The 23,937-nt window shown below is 49.7% G+C and overlaps 1 protein-coding gene across 1 annotated transcript in view; it reads left to right on the top strand.

Moving 5' to 3' along the window:
- VSTM4 (V-set and transmembrane domain containing 4) overlaps positions 1 to 23,937 on the top strand; it is a 59,083-nt gene that overhangs the window by 9,961 nt on the left and 25,185 nt on the right. Inside the window, exons 3-7 of the mRNA XM_074999913.1 lie at positions 9,070 to 9,138; positions 10,063 to 10,170; positions 15,197 to 15,230; positions 21,602 to 21,708; positions 22,710 to 22,771. Coding sequence (XP_074856014.1) covers positions 9,070 to 9,138; positions 10,063 to 10,170; positions 15,197 to 15,230; positions 21,602 to 21,708; positions 22,710 to 22,771 — 380 coding nt within the window. The remainder of the gene's footprint in view (positions 1 to 9,069; positions 9,139 to 10,062; positions 10,171 to 15,196; positions 15,231 to 21,601; positions 21,709 to 22,709; positions 22,772 to 23,937) is intronic.

Below are 23,937 nucleotides of genomic sequence, written 5' to 3'. Positions count from 1 at the left end.
CTTTACAGAATGGCTGATAATCATGGCCTTAAAAATCCACCTGTCCCGAAGGGGGAATTTTACTGGGCACCATGTAGTTCATGCCTGAAACAAGGATTTTCCCAATGCAGAGCAGGGAGACTCTTACGATTCAGGATCTGTAAGCGGCATCAACGTAAATCATGTGCCAGGCCCCAGAAATCACGAGATTTTAAAGCAATCACCGTTTTGAAAAAATCCACGTGGCGTTCTTTTCTGTGTGCCGCCTGCTGTTTTGAGTTGCGTTTTCCAGCTTTGCTCTGCAACACCAAAAGCTAGAAATTCTCATAGCCAAAAAGTAGCGTGCCCATCCGTCCCGTGTTGGGCGGGACATTCCCGTATTTCAGGCGCCAGAAGGGCGTCCCGACTTACTTTTTTAAAAGGGGCTAATTGCCCTGTGCTTGGTCCACTGCAGGCTGACCTCTTTCCTCAGCCTGCGCCCTGGTGGCTGGAGAACACATGGAGAGCTTGCATGCTCTCTGGCGACAGGAAGAGGGGGCAAGCAGGGGGCGCTCCAAAGATAGGCTAGGTTGCTGCTCCGCTTCCCAGCTCCCTGCGCCTTTGGGAAGCCAGGGGGTTGGGGCGGGGGGGACACTGGCGTCTGCCGCCTCCTTCCTGGCTCCCTGCGGTTTGGGGGCAGCTGGGGGACCACCAGAGGCTGCTTCCCACTTCACAGATCCACGAGGCTCAGGGAAGCCAGGGGAGTACTGGCAGCTGCCGCCCGCTCCACAGCCCCCGTTGGCTTGGGGAAGCCAGAGGAGCACTGGGGCAGCTGCCCACTTCACGGCTCCCTGTGCGTCGGTGCAGCCGGGGAGGAGCTGCCCCCACCACCCTATCTCCCGGCCCGTATTTGGGACAGGGAGATACGGTTGCCCTTCCAGAAAGGAAAGCTGAGGTTACCCTACAAGCACAAGTCTCGGGGAGCTAGGGCTTTAGGGGGACCCCCCCCAGCAAATGGTGTGAGACTTGCAATGAACCTCACTGCATTAGCAACCCCCAGTGCTCCAAAGCTAACCCTGGGACCGCGTCTCGAATGCACTGGGCTGCAGTAAATGGCTGGATCCGAGCATCTGCCAAATGGGGGGATGTCCCAGCTCTGAGCGGGTATCAGCCTTTGTAACGATGACTCCGCGTCAGGTGACTGTGGCCAGTCACGGTCCCTTTAGTGACTCAGCTGGGCTCAGTGCAACTTTCCGGCATGTGTCATGAGCTCATAACCCCACTGAGCTGTCAGGCGTGCAGCCTGGCAGCAGGCTGGGCTCTTCCCGGGGGTGAGTCCCTTTGGCCAGCCACGGTGGTGCCATGCCAACTGTCCTTCTCCCTTCCTGGTGCTCCTTCCAGAGGACATGGAAGAGACAGCCACAGCCGAGAAGGAAGTGGGGCAGCTGCTTCAGCCTCCCACCAACAGACAGCAGGGAAGGGGGCTGTGGGCAGTGGTTGTGAAGACCTGGTGGCTCCAAGGCTGTGTCTAGTCCCTGGGGCTGTACGGATGGGTCAGCAGGACATGTGGGGCACTGGAGCTGTGCGGGACATCACAGCTTTGGGTCAGACTGAGCTGGGTTCCTGTACCGCATAGGAACACTGGGTGAAGATTGGCACCAACCCTGGCTGCCCCTTGGCAGCAGCCGCTCCAGCATCTCCCAGCCTCAGGGTCCAGAGCGTCCAACCTTTCATTCCTCGCTCCTTGCTGCATGAGAGCCTGTTCCCCACTTCCACCAGCCCTGCTCTGCCTGTTGCGCCCAAGCCAACAGCTCTGGCTGGTCTCACGCCTCATCCAACAGGCACTCCCCCCCACAAAGCCGGCTGTGGAGTGGTGTCACCCAGGGGGGTGCTCCAAGCCCTGCGTGTTTCTTTCTTCACTTCTCAGGCACCAGCCCGAGGTTTGCAACAGCGCTGGGGAAAGCGTATTAAAATAAACAGCTCAGGAACCCCAGCCGCCGGCCCTTGACGGTTCCTTTAATCATACAGACTCCCTGAGCATTGCCAGCCCTACGTGGGAAGGAGGGAGCCGGAGCTCACTGCTGTGCAGCTGTCTGGGAAAGGAAGGCGAGCACTGGCCAAGGCCCTGCTCTGAATTCCTAGCGGGCTGGGGAGGCATCGCCAGGCAATCAGTGCGGAGCAGCAGAGCCGAGGGAGGGCCCCCCCCCCCCCCCGATCGGCCCAACTGCCTCCTGCACGTTTGGCCTATTTAAACGGAACAAAGAGTTTTGCCTTTTGTACGTGTGTGACTGCGACTCTGTGCCGGTGAAAGGGGCCAGCCTGGAGTCCGACGGATGGCCTCTGTGGATCCTGTGCAGCACACGCCATTTACCGCCTCCTCGGCAGACCGTTTAGCCCTGCAAAGCCCAGGGCTGGCTCCCCGGCTCACGGGGGTTACCGCCAGTGGTGCCTGGGAGCCGAGCACTCCTGTGCCCACTCAGGAGAGATTCTGCTGCCGCCCAGCTGATGAGCAGAGCGCCTGGGTTTTTGGTTCTGCAGGGGGCACGCGGTTGCGCATCCCTCAGTGCACATAACACAATTATTCTCCCGCCGATGGCAAAGATTGGCGGGAATGCTGGCTGCCGCCCATCCAGGTTTTACTCACACCAGCCACTGTTTGGCCTGTGTCTGGGTGCGGGTGCCTGCTTGCCAGGCGTCCGGGTTCTGTACCCACCTCCTCCTCAGCTGGGCCTGCCTCCTGGCTCCAGGTGGGCTCCTTGTCAGGCAGCAGCAGCTCCTAGTCCCACCCTGGAGCAGAGGGAGCCCAGCTTGTTGGGAGGAGAGAGCTGGAGAGCCAGTGAGCTGGGGAGGGGGAAAGGAATTTGTGATAGGGGTGAGCTTTAAGGGAAGGGTGGAGCAGGGGGCAGGGCCTGGGTTTCCAGTTACCAGCGATTCCAAAGATGGCCCCTCTACAGCACGCTTGGAGGTGGGGGTGGACACAGGCTGTAAAGGAGAATCTCTCCTTCCGTTTCATAGATGGCAAGGCCAGAACAGCCCTTCCTGGCTAGCAGAGCCCAGAGAGCTTCCTTCCCAAAACCCTTACAGCAGAACTGTTACACAAACATCCTGTCCTGGTACAAAAATGGGCAGCGACGGAGGAGCCATCACGGCCTTTGGTAAGTTGTGTCCAGGCTTAATCACCCTCTTCAAAATTCAGTCTGCGTTTGCCTAGCTCGACTTCCAGCCAGCGGCTCCCATTGGCCTTCCGCTGCTAGATAGACGAGCCCATGAGCAAATCTTTGTTCCCAGGGCAGGTGCTTATTGACTGGGACCAAGTGGCCTCTCCAGTGTCTCCTTGTTCAGCGAACTAGATGGAGCTCCTGGAGGTGACAGGAGGCAGGTTTCTAACCCTTTAATCATTTGCATGGCTCTGCTCTGATGTCTCTCCAACTTAGGAACCATCCTTCCTGAATTGTGGGCACCGGCAGCCCAGCCGTGGTTGCCCCAGTGCCAAACACAGAGGTAAAATAACCTCTCTGATTCCCCATGGCTCTGGGAGCTCAGGCTCCGCCACACCAATTTCTAGCCCATTCCCTTGCAAAGGTCCTGGACAAAGTGCCAGTGTTGTGAACCCGCTGCCTGTCTCTGGTTCTTCCCAAAGGTCCCTGTTAGTCACAGCTTCACCCAGCCTACCAGGACTGGGCGATGGGGCCAGTAAAACCAGAGCCCTTGTTCTGTGGGCTCTTGGGAAGATGCCAACTCCCTTGTCAGCTGTAGCGGGCAGCCCCACAAAGGCTCTGGCTGAGGACGTGGGGCTACTGCAAAATTCCTTCCAGCTGTGGCCCGTGGCTCAGCCCGCTCCTCTGCCAATGCAGCCCCTGCCTGGAGGGCAGCTGCAGGGGCTGATTGCCTGAGTGAGGGATAATCCCAGCCCCCAAATCACCATCCTCTGTTGCTTGCTTCTTCCTGTCCATTTCCGCCAGCCCCGCTGGATTCACGTGTTGTCAGCCTCATGCAGCAGTGAGGGGACAGGTAGGAGAGAGAAGTGTATTAGCAGATCAGTTCAGGGCAACTGCACCCATCTGCCCCTTTATGGTCCAGCCAGGGCACCCGTGGTAGGCTCATAGGTCCTCAGATATTGCCTGTCCATCAGACACCGCTCTGCCCCTCCTGATGAAGTTTTTTCCAGCCTTCACTTCCCTGCCTTATGCCATGATATTCCCAGACTGCTTAAGTAGGCCTCCTTGGCTTCTCTCCTTAGATGGTTCATGTGTAAATGTTCAGAGTTATAACTGTTACTGCACACGCTGTCTAAGCAAGCACGTTTATTCTTAAGGTGAAAGCATGACAGAGAAAACAATACAGAACCTATACACATCACCCCAGCCCCAGGCACTGGCACGGGGCTGTCCCTCCAACCAGGGTTTCCTCTCTTCTTTTCCATGCATGTGTGGAATAAATTTTGTTGTGTGCAATGAGGCAATTGCATGATGCTTGTAGGTGCTCTTCTGATCACCTGGGTAGCACTCCTGGCACTTAGCTTACAGGGAACTCTGCTTCTACCCCTTGCTTGCCTGAGGATTTTCCGGCTCCCCAATGGACAGATGGGTCTGTCTGTGTGCTGGATCAGAAGGAAGATTCTGAGTCAGTTTACATTCAGGCATGGTATTGGACCGGTCTTTCTTTGACTGGTCCAGACAAGCCTCTCTAGGGTATGGTCTCTTTCTGATGCTGCTACAACCTGAGAGAATTTGTCTAATCACCTGATGGTCGTCTTAGTTCCTGGAGGGCTGTGATCTCTTCCCCCAAGAAGGCCCCCGCTGATACCTAAACCCGATACGGTAAGAGCTTCCAAAGATATGGCAGGAAATTGTCATGTGTCACGTGCCCCTTTCCATCAGTTACGGAGCGTGGCTCTAGGAAAAGAGGACAAACCGGTAGCATAGATGGGGGTGGAAGGAATGCAAATAAATGGAAGTTGCCCTGTTCAGACCAGTGTGATCACAAAGTCATTTGTAAGTGAAACATGGCTTAAAACTGACCATGGTATTTCTGGCAGGACTTTGGACATCTTCATGGATCTGCAAGGGTTATAAGGACTGCATCTGAATAATGGAGAGGATGATCAGCAGCAGTGCAGGGCTAGCAGCAGATCAGGTGCATGGTCATTCGTCTTCCTTATTTAACCACGTCTGATTGTCAGGCCCCAGCTGATTAACCATTGTTTCTCTGAATGGTTTCCACAAATTGCTTATATTCAACCTAGCCGTTACAGAGGTGTTTGTGTGTTTCACCCATTGAACAATGGAATTTCCTCAATGTCTGCAACACATGGGTTCATGTGGAACACTTGGACAGGGAAATGAGGAGTTGTGCCAGGCGACTGGCAGCTGAACACAGGCCTTCCTAAAATTCAGGCAGGCTCCCTAGCAGAATGCTGCTGTGTATCTTCAGTAGCCTCACAGACTCATAACACTTGCAAAATACAAACCTTGGAAAGGTTCTGAGTGGCAGCTGTCAAACTGAGGTTGACAGCTGGAGACTGAGGTGCAGAAGAACAAATCTTGAAGTTTAGCCAGGTAGTCAAATTCTGCTCTTCCTGTTTACCAGAAACCTTAAAAGCAGTGACTGGAAATACTCTGCCATGGCTCAGGCCCCCAGCTGTGACCACCTGCAAAATGCCACTGTCCTCTCATTTTCCAGTCTCCCCTCAAGGTACACGTCTGTGATGCAGACAGGAACCCACACTGCAACAATGGATGAGGCCGAGGAATAGTTGATATCTGCTTTATTTTAAAACAGATGTCATGTTTAAGTGTCAGATGCTATTTATCCTTTAGGGACGGGCTTTTCAAGGGAGCCCAAACCCCCGCATGAGTTAGGCACTTTGGAAAATTTCACCTGCGGCTTGTGAACTTGCTAGGCAGGAGGGACTGTAATTAGCTCTTGGGTGGCCAGCCAGGAGAGATTCAGGAGCACGGCGGTTGCTGTCAGTCATACAGAGTGGCAGTTCTCATCCTGGCTCTGCAGCAGATTTCTTCTGAGCCTTTGGACACGTTGCTTATTCCCTCGTGGCCAGATTCTACCTTTCTGAACGATGGACAAGATTGTGCCCTGTGAGGAGCTGCAGGTGTTTTCTCTCTCTCTCTCTCTCTCTCTGTCTCGGTTGTTTTCGAATCAGTGTCTCACCGGTCAGGCAGGTCTACTTCCTGAGCCTCCCTGGCACACAGGTCTCCCTCCTGTGGAAGCGCCCTGGTAGCAGCATTCACTTGAATGAATGTGAGCTGTACCGTCGTCCAGACGGAAAGGCCAGGTGAGGCCAGCCGTCACCTGAAACAGCTCTGCTGACCTCACTGGTGCTCTGGCGGCTTACATCAGACCAACAATCTGAACCAGCGTTTCAGGGCCACTGAGGGCTGGGTCGATCACAGCCCCTCCCCATCTCTGCTACATGCTTTCTGGGTAATCTTTGGCATGTCACCAGGTTTCATTGTGCTTCAGTTTCTGTATCTGCAGAGCGGGGGTGCGGTTGGCCTGGCTTCCACAAGGAAGTGCTTGCAGAGGTGGAAAGCAGGAGGCCTGTAACTGAAATAGACCTTAAGGAGGCTTCTGATACCCAGCCCAGAGGTTGTTCTCATGGGTGGAATGGGTGCTCGTCAAGGTGGCTGGCTCCTTAAGGGCAAAGGGCCTCAGTCCACCTGCAACAGGTTTCGCTCACCTCCGCAGGTAGGGGCGAATGAAGGTCATGTGACCAGTAGGGCAGGTGACCAAATCAGATCCCCTGGGAGAGAGAACCCTGAGGTAGTGCTGTCGGTAACTCTCCTGACAAGACAGACTCCTGGGGGCGTGGCTGGCGTGAGGCGCTATTTGGATGCTGGAAAGCAGTGCTAAGGCTCCTCCCCCAGCCTAGTGGGAGGAGCTACTGGATCCAGGCTAGCCTGAGGAACCTACTACAGGCTATAAAGAGACAGTGTGACTGAAAAGCCAGTTCTGGGATGGTGGGCTGGTGACTCCCGACTCAAGGTCAGCGAATTGTTTGAACTGTGGGACCAGCTGGGGGAATCTGAGGGTCGGTATTGTGTGCCTGGGCTGACTCGGATGGCTTCCCCTCCAGAAGAGTATAAAAGGATACGGGCTGGGTGTGTTAGTGAGGAGCCGGAGGAGAGAAGGAAACTGAGGCAGAGCACGGCAGCACCGCTCCAGGCCATGGAGGCAATGGAGAGGTGGCAGCTGCCTTGGCACAGTACTTTTGCGGGAACTGCAGGAGCAGTCCTTTCCCCAGGACCGGCACATCTGAAAATGCTTGGAAGAGGCCTGGCTGTTGAGGGGACTATGCAGTCTTCTCTGGAGCGAGGCTAACTCTCCAATGCCTCCCTTTGCGCCGAAAAGCTGCTAGAACCATTGTCACCTTATTGTCCAATGTCATTTGGAAAAGGCTCCGACGCTCTTCGCATCCGAGTCAGTTTTAACAGGAACTCTTCAAAGCGCGTCTCCTTGGGAAGCCATTTCTTCTGCCAGATTTCAATATTTTACCCCCGCTGTTTTGGCACTCGAGCCTCGGAGGGATTTTTCTTACTGTACACGTAGCTGGGAAATGAGTTATATTTTTTCTCTTCTCCTGGTTGCCCTACACTGCACAGCCCCCTTGGCTCAAACTTGGGCAAAGGAATTTGCTTTGGGACAGAGAGCAGGTTTGGAAGAGTCCAGCCCCCGAAACAGAACGTTTGGAGAGTTCTGGCCAGCTGAAAGCCCAGCTCAGAATGGAAACTCTTTTATCCAGCCTCAGCGAAAGGGCCTGCAGCCATCTCCCCAGCCTGACTCCCCTCAGCCCACAGAGCTGTCGTTATCTTAATTGAATAGTATTTGTCACGCCGGCCGAGAGCCGTACTTGAAACTCATCTGTCAGGAGCGACCTGATGTCCCAGTTTTTACAGGGATCGTCCCAAGATTCAGGGCTTTGTCTGTTACTCCCCACCCCAATTCTTCATACTGGCTACCTGCGCACATGACCGTGCAATCACCTCACGGGCCAGCGTGGCCTGACCGCCAAAGGAAAAAAGCGGGTAAAGGGAGACAGAGCGAAGGTAGAAATAATCATAAAAGAGAGACATCAGTATTTCATGTATCATCATTTACACCCAGATCGTCCATCCCGTTGCCCCATAAATCCTCTTGCCTTTCAGGGAAGTTCTGCGTTTCCCAGAGACGTAGACTTCAGCCTGTGCCCAAACGCACAAGGCAATTGCCCCCTTCTTCTGTCCCTTTCTGGTGCACTGCTGTTGGATCCTCCCAGGCTTCATAGGTGTTACCTCTTCCCGTCCCCTCTGGAATGTTCTGGGACTGGTTTATATAGTCCCAGGCCACTCCCATTCCCAGCAGCCTCCGAGAGGACAAGATAAGCAGAGTCAGCTGCTCAGGTCCTCCCAAACCCAGATCAGTTTAGCCTGGCACAGCACCCAATCCATCTAATGCCGACAAGATATCCATCTCATGCAGACAAGACAAGACAAGAGAGGCACACCAGCCGATTTTCACTGGCATGCAAGGTGGGCGCGGAGCCTCGCCCCTTCTCCCCCATGCCGCCAGCAACTTGCTCAAAGCACTATCACCTGTGGATGAATAAAAGACCAGCTAATGCCACCAACCACCACCTAAGCAGTAAAGCTCTGCCTCTTAGCTTGTTTGGGAATGACACTGTTGTAAGTAGGACCGTTAGTGATTTTAGAAAGTATCACCGGCACTCAGACCGTACATAGAGGTCCGAAGGTCAAATTTCAGCACCCCGCCTCGGAAAGGTTGCTGACCCCGATCTAATGTATCGCTACCACCAACCGGTCTATTTATCTCTTGTCATGGTTCATGGTGGGACAGGGCTGCAGGCTTCCAGTTATTTCTGTTGCATCATTGGCGGTCTTCCCAGTGTAAACCCAGGAAGCAGTTCGGGGTCACTTCTGTGGCATGGCAGAGACTTGGTGCCAAACAGGGTCAAGTCTTGCCAAGAGCCATGCTGCAATTTTATCATTCAGGGGCTTCAGCCTAAGGGGTGACCAGGCTGTAGAACTCCCACTGGCTTCAGTGAAGGGAGAATTTCAGTCTGTGGCATTGTTTTCACTATACCGCATTTGTTCGCAGTGGTTTCATCGCAAGCGGCAGACGGCCCCACCTTCGGGAAAACCCACGAGGCGTGGAAGTTTTTTGAAGGTAAAGCTGCATTTAATGCTATCCCTTGTCTACCTGAACTTTCCCATTCAGCCGCTGGCCGTGGTTATGTTGTGGCAGCAACTGAGTACCTTGTTTGGAGTCAGAGCCCCACTGCGCTAACCGATTTCAGGCTGCTCCCAGGCAGCACATTGGAAACCACAGGGGGAAGGATTCCCACTTCACTGAGTTCTCCAAAAGAAATCCCAGGGATGTAAGGCCACTAGGGAATATTCCGTATCTGGCTGCTAGGCACGAGAGCCAAGCAAACACCAGCCTCAATGCAGCTCGGCGCTGAGCACTTCTTAAGATGTACCAACGGCCTCATCTCGGTGACATCAATGGAGGCTGGCCGAGTGAGTTGATCAGTTTTGGGACACTCAGCGGCACGAGTAGTCACAAGCCACCCAAAATGATGCTGGGTCTGGAGTAGGACAGCCCATCTCCCCTAGCAAATAGAACTGGCCTGTTTCAAGGGGCAGGTTTGAAGGCAATTTGTATGTGCAAAACGCCCTGCAGTGAAGTGGGCCGTGTGGACTGTTATGTTAAAGGCAGGAAGGAGAAGCAACATGAGAAGTCAGGAGTTTTCAAAAGTGCCCCACGCTGGCCAAAATGGGTGAAGGTCAAATACTCACTGACTTCGATGGGAGTAGATTTGGGCCAACAGTGGGGACTCTGAGCCCCCGGACTGATTTGCCTTGCTCAGTTTAAAGGTTGGGAGTAAGACTGTCAAACACCTATAGGTGCCTATCCAACAGACTTCCCAGTTAGCTGCCTATTTAAGTTAAAAACTTCTGAAAATGTTATCGTAAAGACTTTGCGCCAGGGCCTGTCTGTTGCTGTCTTGTGCAGAAGCGAGCCTTTTTCCTGAGTTGAATGTGAATCATCTCAAAAGCCAAGCTAAATAATTCTCTGCTTGCCTTTCAGATCTGTACATATATGCAGTGTTTGTGTGTTCCATGGGCATAATCAGTGTCTTCCTCTTCACACTTGTCATTCTCTGCCAGTCGCTGCTGAACAAGAAAAGATCCAGAGGTAAGTGACAGACTAGTTCAGGCCGGGGTGGGGAAAGGGATTGGATTGTTGAAGGGAACCACAAACACAGTGGAAGGCAGCAGACGGTGATGGAAGGAAAAGACAAAAATCAGCTTTTGTTGATATTACAAATAAAATCCGCCAGCTTCAAAGGTGGAAAAAAAAATCCAATTTATTTTCTGCCAAAATTGTGAACAATTTGTACTGATGTTTTTCAGGGAATAATTTTGATTTAAAAAACAAACCCTTGAAATGAAAGAAAAAACCATTTTCATTTATTTGGCTTTGTCATTTGCTTCACGCTGGTTTTCAGATTGAAATAAAAGTTTGAAATATCTCCTGAAATAAAAAAAAAGAAAACCCTGAATATTGTCCAACCAGACTTTTTGCAAAATATTTTGACTTAAATCGCAGTAGGGGCCAGAGCAGAGAGGGGCAGTTTAACTATAAAAAATTGACCCGCTCTAGTTAACATCTAGGTACAAAATCTCATTTGTTTGAAAAGCTGAGTGCAGAGGGTATGCGTGGGAGGGAAAAAGACGTGTCCTAATTCTGTAAAGTGAGCAGACAGAACCGGTACTGGGTAAATTAGTTGAAACCATAGTCAAGAATAAAATTGTCAGACACATAGAAGAATGTACTTTGTTGGGTGAAAGTCAGCCTAGTTTCTGTACAGGGAAATGATGTCATACTATTCTCTTAGAGTTCTTTGAGGGGGTCAACAAACATGTGGATAAGGGGAATACAGTGGGTATACTGTACTTGGATTTCCTGAAAGCTTTTGACAAGGTCCCTCAGAAAAGGCTCTTATGTAAATTAAGTTGTCATGGGATAAGAGGGAAGATCCTTTCACGGATTGAAAACTGGTTAAAAGGCAGGAAACAGAGGATAGGAATAAATGGTAAATTTTCAGACTGAAGAGGCATAACTAGTGATGTTCCCCAAGGGTCTGTCCTAGGACCAATCCTATTCAACTTATTCATAAATGATCTGGATAGTGGTAAACTGGGAAGTGGCAAAGTTTGCAGATGACCCTAAGCTGCTCAAGATAGTTCAGACCAAAGCAGACTGTGGAGAATTTCAAAAAGATCTCACAAAACAGCGTGATCGGGCAACAAAATGGCAAATTAAATTTAATGTGGATAAATGTCCAGTAATGCAGATTGGAAAAACATAGTAGTATGCTGGGGGCTAATTGAGCTACAACGCATCGGGAAAGAGATCTTGGAGTCCTCATCGATAGTTCTCCGAAAACATCCATGCAGTGTGCAGCGGCAGTCAAAAAAGCAAACGGGGTGTTAGGAATCATGAAAAAAGGAATAGAGAATAAGACGGAGAATATCTTATTGCCCTCGTATAGAATCATGGTACGATCACATCTCGAATACTGCATACTCCTACTGAGCCCTCGCAGCACCTGGGCTGCAAGGGATGAGTGCCCCCGACCACATTTCCTCAGGAAACTTGGAAATGGCAGAGGTGCTGGATGACTTCTTTGTTTCGGTCTTCACCAAGAAGGCCGATGCAGAAATGCCTAACGTAATGCATGCTAGTGGGAAGGGGATAGGTTTAGAGGATAAAATAAAAAAAAGAACAATTAAAAATGACCTAGAAAAATTAGATGTCTGCAAGTCACTAGGGCCTGATGAAATACATCCTCGGATACTTAAGGAGCTGATAGCGGAGGTTTCCGAGCCTTTAGCTATCATCTTTAAAAACTCCTGGAAGTCTGGAGAGATTCTAGAAGACTGGAAAAGGGCAAATATAGTGGCCATCTATAAAAAGGGATATAAGAACAACCCAGAAAACTACAGGCCAGTCAGTCTAACTTCTGTGTCAGGAAAGATAATAGAGGAAATAATTAAGGAATTCCCCTGCAAACATCTGGAAGAAGATAAGGTATTAATGGGTAACAGCCAGCATGGGTTTGTACAGAACAAATTATGCCAGACTACTTTGATAGGTTTTTTTGACGGAATAAGAAGTCTTGTGGGTAAGGGAAAAGTGGTATGCCTAGACTGTAGTAAGGCATTTGACACAGTCTCACGTGATCTTCTTATCAATAAACTAAGCAAATACAACCTAGATGGGGCCACTATAAGGTGCGTACATAACTGGTTGGATGACTTTTCTCAGAGAGTAGTTGTTAATGGCTCACAGTCACGCTGAAAGGGCTTGACAAGTGGGGTTCTACGGGGGTCCTTTTGGGACCACTTCTATCCAATATCTTCATCAACGATTTAGATATTGGCATCGAGAGTACGCTTATTAAGTTTGCAGATGATACCAAGTTGGGAGGGGCTGCAACTGCTTTGAAGGGTAGGGTCATAATTCAAAATGATCTGGACAAACTGGAGAAGTGACCTGAGGTAAAAAAAGATGAAGTTCAATAAGGACAAATGAGAAGTACTCCACTGAGGAAGGAACAATCAGCTTCATACATATAGAATGGGAAATGACTGACTCGGAAGGAGCAGTGCAGAGAGGGATTCAGGGGTCATAGTGGACCACAAGCTAAATATTAGTCAACAGGGTGATGCCGTTGCAAAAAAAGCAGTCAAGATTCTAGGATTCATCAACAGGAATATCGTAAGCAAGACCCAAGAGGTCATTTTTCCACTCTACTCTGCGCTGATGAGGCCTCAGTTGGAGTAGTGTGTCCAGTTGTGGGCACCACATTTCAAGAAAGCTGTGGAGAAATTGGAGAAGGTCCAGAGAAGAGCAATGAGAATGATGAAGGTCTAGAGAACATGAGCTGTGAGGGAAGACTGAAAGAACTGAGCTTGTTTAGCTTAGAAAAGAGAAGACTTAGAGGGGACATGATGGCAGTTTTAAAGTACCTTAAAGAGGGTTACAAGGAGGAGGGAAAAAATTTTTCTCGGCTTCTGAGGATAGGACAAGGAGCAATGGGCTTATACTGCAGCAAGGGAGGTTTAGATTAAACATCAGGAAAAACTTCCTAATTGTCAGGGTGGTTAAACACTGGAATAAGTTCCTTAGGGATGTTATGGAATCTCCATTGCTGGAGATAACTGAAGAGCAGGTGAGATAAGAAACACCTACTAGGGCTGATCTAGACAGTGCTTGGTCCTGCAGTGAGGGCAAGGAACTGGACTCGATGACCTCTCGAGGTCCCTTCCAGTTCTAGTGTTCTATGATTCCGGGACTCTAGATCAGCTTTTCTTTTTGGACAGATCTCTGTCAACTGTGGCTTTCTTCCTTGTGGCGAGCTGGGTACGACTGTTGGCAAAAGCGCCGCTTTCTGTCGACGTACCAAAGATAGAACGTACTTGGCAGTGTGGACGCTCCACAGGTTTTGTCAACGAGCCACAAGCTCTCTGGCTGTGGGGTTAACGGCATTTTGCTTTACTGCAATTGATCTCGAAGAGCCGCAAGGACAGATTTTGCTCCTAGTTACTTACGGACATTGCTTCCCTCGAAAACCATCAATGGTTCACCGAAAATCTGAATACCCGACAACCATGATATTTTATTTTCAACCAAAACCCAAAATATTTTGTCTCCAATCTGAAATATTTACATCAAAATGCTGTCATAGCGCCGTCATTCGAGTTGTAGTTTTGATGCCTTAAGCTCCCGTTCTTCTGGAGTGGCTGGGTTATCATACCAGATTACATCTCCCAGGATGCACCATGGGCAGGGACTCCTCTGGTGCACCCCTCACCAAAAGGGAGGAAAGTAATGCATCATGGAATATGTAGTCCAGCCAGAGAGCCTGGGGTCAAAAGGCACCCAAACTCCAACTCTCGCAAGGCTCTGTGGAGCCCTTTTGAAACATAGTGTTTTGGGTCTTGGTTGAAGTAGTTCAGGTTTTGATATTTTGTGTTGGGAAAAATTCTATTTTCTGATCAGTTGTATCCTTATCGTGTTAGGCACGACCAACAACTTTCGATGACCACAGGCCTAAACTAGAATAGACTTGGGGATTTAGGTGCAATTTAGTATGATCAGTGCCTTGTGATGTCACCTCTCCTTTCCTTTGAGAGAGAAGGTCCTTCAGGCAAGCATTTTTCCCCAAATGGGTGAAACATTAGTGGACCTAACAAAGATACATCCACACACCCTGATCAACGACTGCACTCTAGTCTTGTGCAGACATTCAAAGGCTCTGGAGAGCATCTAGAATATAAGACCAGGCATCATGGCTCAGGGCATGGGGAGGAGAAGGGGATTGTATGCCCAACTTTCTCACCTGCAAGTGGGCAGGGGAGTCAGAGCCTAAAAAGGCACTGTCTCGTCAGTTCCTCCTCAGATGTGGGGTTGCCCCACTGGTTCAGGCCTGAAAGACAGATCAGCTCACGTGAATATGCAGAGATAGAATAATAATGCTAAATAATAGCCTTGTAAGGGATATGAAGCCTCATGCTTCAGAGCTAAAGCTAGATAGTTAGAGGTCAGGATTAGACCTTCGGGGTGGCAGATTCTTACGCATCTGCGACTGTGGGGTTCTTACACTGTCCTCTGTGGCAGTTGCTGCTGATCTTGTCTGGCAGTTCCTTTGTGCTTAAAGCCATGACTTAGCTGTGTGTGACGAACGCCACCAGCTCCTATGGGCAAACGGGTTTGTGTTTATTTCAGGCTTTTGGAGAGAGAGATATTTTTAAAAGAGAACTTTGTGGACAGAATGCAGACCTGGAACACCACGGAGGAAACAAAAGCTTTTATGTCCAATGATCCGCCCTGAGTGGTTCTCCTCAGCCTGTTCTCCCTGGGCTGGGCTGACCACTGGAATCTGAATGCCCAAGAACTTCAAATGCAGCTGTCTAGCTTTGTTTGTGACATTCTTTCCGTGTAGCCTTACAATCTCCTTCAAGTTAGAATATGTTTAATTTGCAGTATAATTCATGGTTACATTTAGCAGCTTTCTGGTGGTCAGAAGTTGGCATCTATTCAGTTCCAGGAGTGGTTTCGCTATGGCCTATCTGCCGTAGTACATAATTCCTGGATACGAGAAGCCTTATTTCTGTATTTATTTTTGGTTGTTTTTTTTTTCCCCCTTTAACAGCGAAGCATTATCTGGTGAAAAGTCCTCAGAACAGGTAGGAGAATGCACTTCCATTTGTTATAAAGGGTTTTACCAGTTTTGTGTTATTTTCATTGGGAGCTCCAAAGAGACGCACACAATTTCAGAAAGTGCCTAAGTGAAAGTCAGTGGGGCTTGGGCTGCTAAACCCATTGGGCACATTTGAAACTCATACGTAATGTCGTTTACATGGCATGTGCGTAAAGCACCCAGTGTTCTGTTGTGCACTGCATAAATAATAAATAATGATGATGATTTGGCCATTTCCATCTTTATGCATTTATTGGGAGCCAAACCAGCTCTGGATTTTACGCATCTCAGAGATCAGCTGTTCTCCTCTTTAGCATGGGATGCGTGGCCAAGGTACACAAATGTAAGTCTCCTTCTTCCTCTGATTCCTTCAACAAGATCCCACTTGCAAATGAGCCTTTACCGAAAGCAGAAACTTAGCCCAGCATTCAAAGCCACAGAGGCTGTTTTGTTCCCACGGACAACTTGGAAAAGCCCACCAAGCCAGTGAACCATGCAGACAGAGTGGTGGACGCTGGACATGTTTAAGTTAAAAGAACTTGGGTTTGCAAGTCACTTGGAAATTTACGGGATTACATGATAATGAGTGGAATGATTTTAGAAGCGGAAGGAAATGTTTTTAGTGAGCTCACTGAGATGTGCTTTGGTTGGTTAATGTTAATGCATGAGGTCATCGGCTCCTTTGAGACACGGTCTATTTGAGACTCACTGGCTAAGACAAGAGAACAATGGAGTGGATGGATAAGAATGGGTGGGGCCCTGGTTGAAGCTGGGTGAGGTCAGTGCAGCTATGCCAGGGCTGAACCAGTTCCCTCAAGTCTGGGTTGCGGCAGGAAGTCCTCCAGGAGATGGCACAGAAACCGCGTCCTTATATTCTTCTTTCTGTCTCCCACAAGTACACCCCCTGAGGCCACAGTCCTGAACCCCAAAGCAAATCCTCAGGAGCGGGGGGTCTGCCAATCAGAGGGCAACATAGCCTTATTCTAGCCTGGTCTCTCCTTGCTGATGGCCACCTGATGGTATCATACCACCAGCCAACCATGATATTCCCTTCCTGTCCATTAGGGAACAACTCTACCGTGTATTTTCTCACCCCTCAGAAAATCCTAAGGGTACATCTAGACTGTGCAGAAGATCGAACCGGTCCGGGTCGATCTTCCGGAGTTCAATTTCACATGCCTGGTAGAACTATCTGGGGTCATCAGTCAACCCCTGTACTCCTCAATAGCGCAAAGAGTAAGGAAGGTTGATGGGAGAGTGCCTGCCGTTGACCTCCCTCTGCAAAGACAGCCAGGTAAGTCAATTGCAGATAAGTCGATTCCGGCTGCCCAGTTGCTGTAGGTAGAATTGCGCATCTGCAGTCGAGTTACCTGCCTGGTGTAGACCAGGCCTCAGTCCCCAGCGCAGACGGACGGCTACCCGTTCCGTGCTAGTCCCGTTGTGCCGCACGCTGCTGCTGGACTCCAGAAGGGAGATGCTATAGATTGTCCCCGTGCGAGGGCAAGGCCAGGGCTTGTACACAGCCGCGTTCCTGCTCCTGTAAACACTTGTGCCGTTGTCGCTGGTGCTGACTCAATGGAGCAGCCCTTGCAACCGCACCATTCCTAAGCCAGTCTACTTTTGTCCTCTGTGACTACCCTAATACCAGCACCTGTATCCTGCTCCTTTAGTCTGAGTTCTTGCTTAGCACAGACCAGTGATTTTTCCCTTGTAATTTGTACAGACAGCCCAATATCTTGTGGTTAACCTAGAGCGGAGCCCTGAGAAGGATATCCCATCTTCATTTAAAGATTCAGAAGCTATCAGAGAACCCACCACTTCCCTTGGTCAGCTGCTGTGCTGGTTAATTACTGCAGGGCAGACTGCTCATTTTCAGATCGCATTAAGCACCGATTCCTAATGCTTGAGTCTCCTGAGATATAAATGACGATGGAACTAAAGGAGAGAAAAAAATGATAATAGTTCCGGCAACCAGCCAGACCCAGAAATGGATAATTCACAGCAATGCAAAGAAAGCAGAGGCTTGCAGCTTTCCAGGGACGTACAGCATTTGTTTCTAGCCTTTGTATAGTCTGAAAGACATCGGGCCTTAAATGTATCACTAGTCCCTTGCTCTTTTTGGCTCTGATCCTGGTGTAAGTATAGCATGTCCCAGATCCTGCCAGCCTAATGTTCAGTCCCCTCTAATGGGCTAATTATTGCATTGGTGCCTAGCAACGTACCCTCTATTGAGCTCAAAGTGCATTCACAATAAAGCAATTGATAGTTAAAGAAGAGTCAATGCAGCCCAAGGCTTTGATGTTACTCTTTGAGTGACCTGTGTTGTGTGACCCTCCCATCCACAGCAGCTGGATTCAGAAGAGCCTGCTCAGCAATTCCAGTTTTCCCCTCGCTGATGATTGCTGCTCGTTTCTGTTTTGCAACGAGCCACTCGGAGGAAGCAGGAAAGTGCGGGAGGGGGGAACTAAAATAGATCGGTGAGAACACGAGGAAGGGAGAAAATCAAACCGCTCTAAAAGCCCACAAGCGCAGAGGCAAAAATAAGAATATGCTAGTTGGATACAAAGCCTTGACAAATCAAGCAGTTGGCCGTTCTGCCAGGGCGCAGTGCAGCAGAGAGAATCTAGTGAAAAAGGAAACGGTAAACATCTATAACTGAGTTGGGTGGGGGAGAGGGGCTTGATTCACAGCAAACGAAAACCATCGGAGCAGACAGGGTTCAAATCAGCAAGCAGCGACAGTTTTAATACCAGGCTCTGATCCAGCAAACACTTTGGTTTATGCTCAGCTTTAAGCATGGGCGTATGTTTGCTGATCCCATGTTTAAGTGTTTGCCTCATCTAGGCTTTAGCGAATGTTTAATGTGTGGGTAATTGTTCCTTTCCACCTTCCAGTCAAGGTAATTTCTCTCCTGAAATGTGATCGTGAGTCCCAGAGAATCCACCCAATCCATCTGTGAGAGAGACTGACTGAAAAATACCTGCTAGGAAAGTGCCTGGATTCAGCGAAGCACGTGAGCGGGCATCTAGGGCTGTGAGAATCCATCGAACCGCTCTCCCCACTGCCCCATCCCCAAACCGGCGTACGAAAGACTCACGAACCCTAATTATTCCACTGCACGCAGCGATCGCAGAAGGCGTCCGTGACAGGATGGGGACTTTAACCGACATCTCACAGTAGCACCCTAAACTCCAGGCCAGGTGCCCAGACAGCCTATCTTCCTCTCATCCCCTTTGGGAAAGTACAGCTTCCCCTTCAAATCCACAGGCAGATTTCATGGCCAGGTCCAATCTTTGGTTATCCTGCAGCAGTCTGGAGGAGGGAGAGTTCTCCAGCAAAGCGAACACAGGAGGAACGGTGCTTCCTTGACATTACTCGGAAGAGTAAAACAGGGCCTGTTTCCAGCTCTTGCAAGAGTCTGAAATCCAAACAACAACAGTTCTGCAAACACCCCTCCCTCCCAGTGCGCTAATCTTAAGTCAGCTTCCAGGCCTGACTTTTCCAAACTCCTTGTTTCCTGTGCTCTCTAAGAGCCCAGGAGGGCCTCCAGGAAAAGCCTAATGGGTCACAAAGCACAAACCAGGAGGTGGGGGACAGAGCTACGGAGGGGGAAAAAGGGCAGGCGGGGAAGAATCCCAAGATTAATAAAAAGACTCTTTCCTTTTAACTCCGGACAAGAGAAGCAAAACAAAGACACAGTGTTTCTGAGCCAAGGAGCCTTCATGAGTCTCCTTGGTCAGACTGGGCAATGAGATCTAGGACAGCAAATGCACTCTTTGTATCTTCTGGTGCCTATTAACCTCACACAGTCCTTGCATTTATAATAAAAGGACAAGCCACAAATAAGTTTCTCTGCGGTTTCTCTTTGAAGTGGTGCAGTAGGAATAAGAATAAATCCACTGAATTGATAGAAAACCCTTTCACACTGCTGTGCTGACAGGTGCAAAAATCAGGATAACCATATTTTTAAACCCCACTTAGGTGCTAAAACAACCCTTTGGATGCAAAGGAATTTTAAAACCATCAGCCCCCCTTTTCAGTATGTTGTGATCTTTTCGTTTTTGCACGTTGCTCCATTGACCAGAATAGCTCATTTGCCTTTCTTTGGGGGATTTTTGGTCAGGTTTCCATTGTGGTTTTTGTGCAGTAAGAAATTGCCGGCGGTGTTAGTCAGTTTCAGCAAAAACAACAAGGAGCAGCCTCTGTGAATGCTGGGGCAAGGTTGGGGTGGGGCTGGCTCTGTGCCCTGGAAGGGGCAGGGCCAGGAGTGAAAGGGGCGGGGCCATGAGCAGTCAGCTTTCAGTGCCGCTTGGACCTCCACGCCCTGACAGCCACACGCAGCCACAGCAGCGCTATCCCGCTGTTTCAAAGGGGCCCAGAGCTCCAGCTGCCACAGCTACCAAAGTAGCGGCAGTGGTGGCTGGAGCTCCAGGCTCCTTTGAAATGTTGTGCCTGGGGGGGCCACTGCCTCCTTTCTCACCCCAATTAGTGGGCCTGTCGAGGAGTCCTGGGGCACTTTAAAGATAGCAAATTTATTAGGTCATAAGCTTTCGTGGGCTGCAGGCCATAAATGTTAGACTTTAAAGTGCCCCAAGATTCCTTGCTGTTGTTGGCGGTGTTTAGATTCACAGCAGCGTGGAAGAACTATGAAGTTACTTTTGCCCTCCACTTAGTTTACAGAACAGAAAATCATGTTCAAAATCACCCAAAACATCGAACCTTCACTTTTGTAAAACCCTTTTTTGAAGTAAGCCTGCAGTAAACCTAAATAGTCCAGCCGTGGCGTCCGTCAGACACAAGCAAGCAGATTCCTTTTGGAGGGATGCCCGTGTAATTCCAGAGTACCCGACGTTCCATTGGAAGCCGAAGGCGGTACCTCAGCTTTACAGCTGTTTAAAATGAGAAGCCGCCCTGACTTCTGTGACTCTGGATCAGACAATGGGATTTTTGTGGCTCTAATCATTTCTTGAAAAAATAATCGAAGGTTGTTGCAAAAGCTGGGAGATTTAATGGCATTGGGAGCCAGAGGAAGCGATATAAGGACATGCTGAAGGCACACATGAACAGGTGCAGCATCGGTTGACACTTGGGAGAACCTTGCCCAGGACCATCCCCAGGGGAGAGCGGTAATCCATGAGGGGGTGGCGCAGTTTGAGAGGTCCCACCGCCGTGCAGACGAGGAGAGCCAGAGAAGAAGAAAAGAGCGGCAAAAACTGCCCAACGCCCCTCCAGAAGCCATTAACACCTGCCCCTTCTGTGATAAGACCCGTGACTCCAGAATCGGGCTGGTCAATCATCAACGGACTTACTAATAGGAGGGTGACATGAAGACATCCTACTCGTTATCGAGTGACGATTGCCAGGAAAGAAGAAGTAGGTTCCTTTTTGATCTCCTGCAAAGTAGGGCCCGCTCCTATGTGGCGTTGAGGACCCACAAGTCCTGATGGAGTAGAGAGCACTCACCATATCCTGGGAGGCTCTCAGCACCACACAGGGCCAGGCCCATAATGAGGTTAGTTAATGGCTGAAGAGTAAGCGTAGAAAGTCTTCAGTGTATGTGCAAGGGCTGCAGGCGTTCCGATGCCTCTGTGCCTGCAGGATCCTGTGTCTACAGATACTGAGGGTGGATGGACTAGCTTCCAGATACACAGGGTGGATGGACCACTGCGGAGGGTGTTAATCAGAGACATGGGGTCAAGATCTCGTCGAATCATAGAACAGTAGAACTGGAGGGCCCTTCAAGAAGAGACCGTCAAGTCCGGTCCCCTGCCCAAATGGCAGGGCCAGGCGCCACAAGCTTTCAGTCTGAAGTTGGACAAGTGTTGGAAGCCCAAATGCCTGATCCTCCATCTGCCTCATTGTCACTGAAATTATTGGCCCGTCATTTGTGTGCACCTGGGGGTCCTCATGAGGAAAACATCACTTTCCTACCTCCCCTGGGAGCGGACAGTTATTACGGATTGTAATATGCAGATATGGTAGATTTGGGGTCACGTAAGCACGGTAAAAAAGGTGTACTTTATGTTGAAACGAATCTGTCTCTCAGTCTTGCCATGTGGAGACCGTGGACTCCCTGGGTTAGGCAGAACAGGGCTGGATACAAGACAGAAGGTAAAGCTGCAAGGCTACCAACCACATAGCCTGAGTCCTAGGAAAGGAGCGGGGCCTGGTGGAGGAGGACAGAGGATGTGAGACACTGCTACAGATTTTCACAACGTTTTGCTGGGGGATTGGGATCCAGCCATTTGCCACAGGCCATATAACCGTTGTTTGTGTGAAAACGATCAGTTGTAGCACATTGGTGTGAGGGTTTCATTCTTGCCCTAACATCCCCATTCCTTTCTCTTTGCTTTCCAGCTCTGGGGAGACAGTCACCAGTGTGACGAGCCTGTCCCCGCTCCAGCCCAAAAAGGGAAAGAGGAAGAGAGAGCAGATTGAGCAACCCCCAGCGGTCCCAGCAAAAGGTACAAGGCAACTAGGCAACAGAGCTGTAACTTCCGGCAAAGGCGGTGATGGGACAGGAGGGCGAGGAGTTGGGAGGCGGGACGCCTGGATTCTGTCTTGGACTCTACCACTGACTGCATGAGCGAGAGCACATTCCTTCCTTTCTCCTTTCCTCTGCTTCTCCATGTGACAAACAGGTGCGATACGTACCTCGAGTGTTTCCTGCAGGTGCTGTGATGTGTATCCAGTGTATGGGAAGGGATTTGGGCCTACATCCTCCAAGCTATTGCGGAGCCTAACTCCCAGGGAGCATTCCTTATAGATGCTGTGCTTTGCGATCCTCACCAGCAAGTCAGTGGAGAGTCTCGGTTAAATTGGCTAGGGTGTGTCATGCTGTTTGGACCTCGTTCATCTGGGGCCAGACCGTCAAGTGCTCAGCGTCCAGACAGAGAATCGTAGCATACCAGAACTGGAAGGGACCCGGAGAGGTCTTTAGGTCCAGTCTCCTGCCCACCTGCCAACTCCAGGGCCCACTTCCCATCAGCTCCCACTGTGACACATTTTCAGAAGAAAAAGCACCCAGCGCACTGAACTCCTTAGAAAATCTCGCCTGGTTTGTAGAGATTGAGCTGGTGAAAGTCTGGTCCCCGAGGCCTAATTTTCAGAGAGGGTTCACCATTACCTCCAACTCCATGCATGCAGAGCCCTGCACGTGGCTTTGTGAGCACCATCGCCCGTGCCGGACAAAGGGTGCTATCTGTATGCACATGTGAGTCACGGCACTCGGAGACAATCGGGAATGTCTCTCCGCACAGGAACGAGGGCCGCCCTTCGAAAATTGCACTCTGCGTTATGGATTTTAATAACGAATGTGCTTCATGCTTCAAGACTTCCATGTGGGCTTTGTGCTGCTATTGCTAACCTGGTAGCTAATCTAGGTTTATAACTGCTGATGCGCAAACTAAAAGTATTATCCCAAATTGCATTATGTGAAGTAATCTCTTGACATTTATTTTTATAGCTCCAATTGCCAATACTTTCCAGAAACCTAAGCTATTGAAACCTCAAAGAAAAATTAACCTGGTAAGTAGTCTTTTTATATAACTTCATTTTCCCCTCTATTCTTTTCTCTCAATATCATTTGGGCAGTATTATAATACCCAGAGTTTAGAAAGTTGTGAGATCAGCTTAAAAACCAAGCGTTCATTTTAAAGTCATGTACACCTTTGTCTTATGGTGTCTGCACCTTCAGCTTACAGGGGGGCCTTGTGTCAAGCTTTTTTTCTGCAATGACGAGAGCTAGAAATGTCGGGGGAGCGGTGTAAAATGAAACCTGAGATTCAATCTCAAATGCCTCCATGAGCTGGAGCCTTGGGGGAAATATCCGATAGCACGAGACTTGTGTGCATAGTGGAAGAATGGGCAACGCTGATTTGGAGTATTATCAGACATGGACTACAGGGCCTGATTCTGCTCCAAACTGGTGCAAATTACGAGTCACAGAGGTAAGTGGGGTAAAGCTAGCGTGAGAGAACATCCAAGGCAATTGGGTGAATGAGTCTTCAAAACAAACCAGCCTCCAGATACCGCTGCACAGATGTCACAGCCTGATTCTCTGTTTCCTTGTACTCCCCCTTCCGTTTGCCTGGAGCCATCAGTTGTCTTGGACCTGACTGTCAGCTCTTGGGGACGGAAACCGCATTTCTTGTCCCGTGTTTGTACAACACCTAGCACAAGGGAGCCCGGTTTTGTGGTTAGCCTGCAGGCTCAAATGGTCAGACTGAGTCAGACCAATGATCCGTCTGGCTCAGTAGCCCGTCTTTCAACAGAAGCCAATGCCAGGTGCCGCAAAGGGAGCGAGCAGAACAGGACGATCATCAAGCGATCCACCCCCTGTCAGTCTGAGGCTTAGGGTCACCCAGCCAATAGGGTTGCATCTGTGACTATCTTGGCCAATATCCATTGACAGACCCATTCTCCAACAAGCTAAGCAGACTGGCATGTTTCACTTTTGCAAATCACAGAATCATAGAACTGGAAGGAGTCTTGAGTGGTCATCAAGTCCAGTCCTCTGCTCTCATGACAGGACCAAGCACCATCTGTTAGATATTTATCCAGCCTGTTCTTAAATATCTCCAATTATGAGATTTCACAGCCTCCCTAGGCAATTTGTTCCACTGTTTAACCAACCTGACAGGTTGGAAGCTTTTCCCAGTGTCCAACCTAAACCTCCCTTGCTACAATTTAAG

This window comes from Carettochelys insculpta, chromosome 7 (genome assembly GCF_033958435.1).
Source record: "Carettochelys insculpta isolate YL-2023 chromosome 7, ASM3395843v1, whole genome shotgun sequence".
Lineage (NCBI taxonomy): Eukaryota > Metazoa > Chordata > Testudines > Carettochelyidae > Carettochelys > Carettochelys insculpta.
Note: the sequence above shows the minus strand (reverse complement) of the source record. Positions and strands in the feature narration are given on the sequence as shown.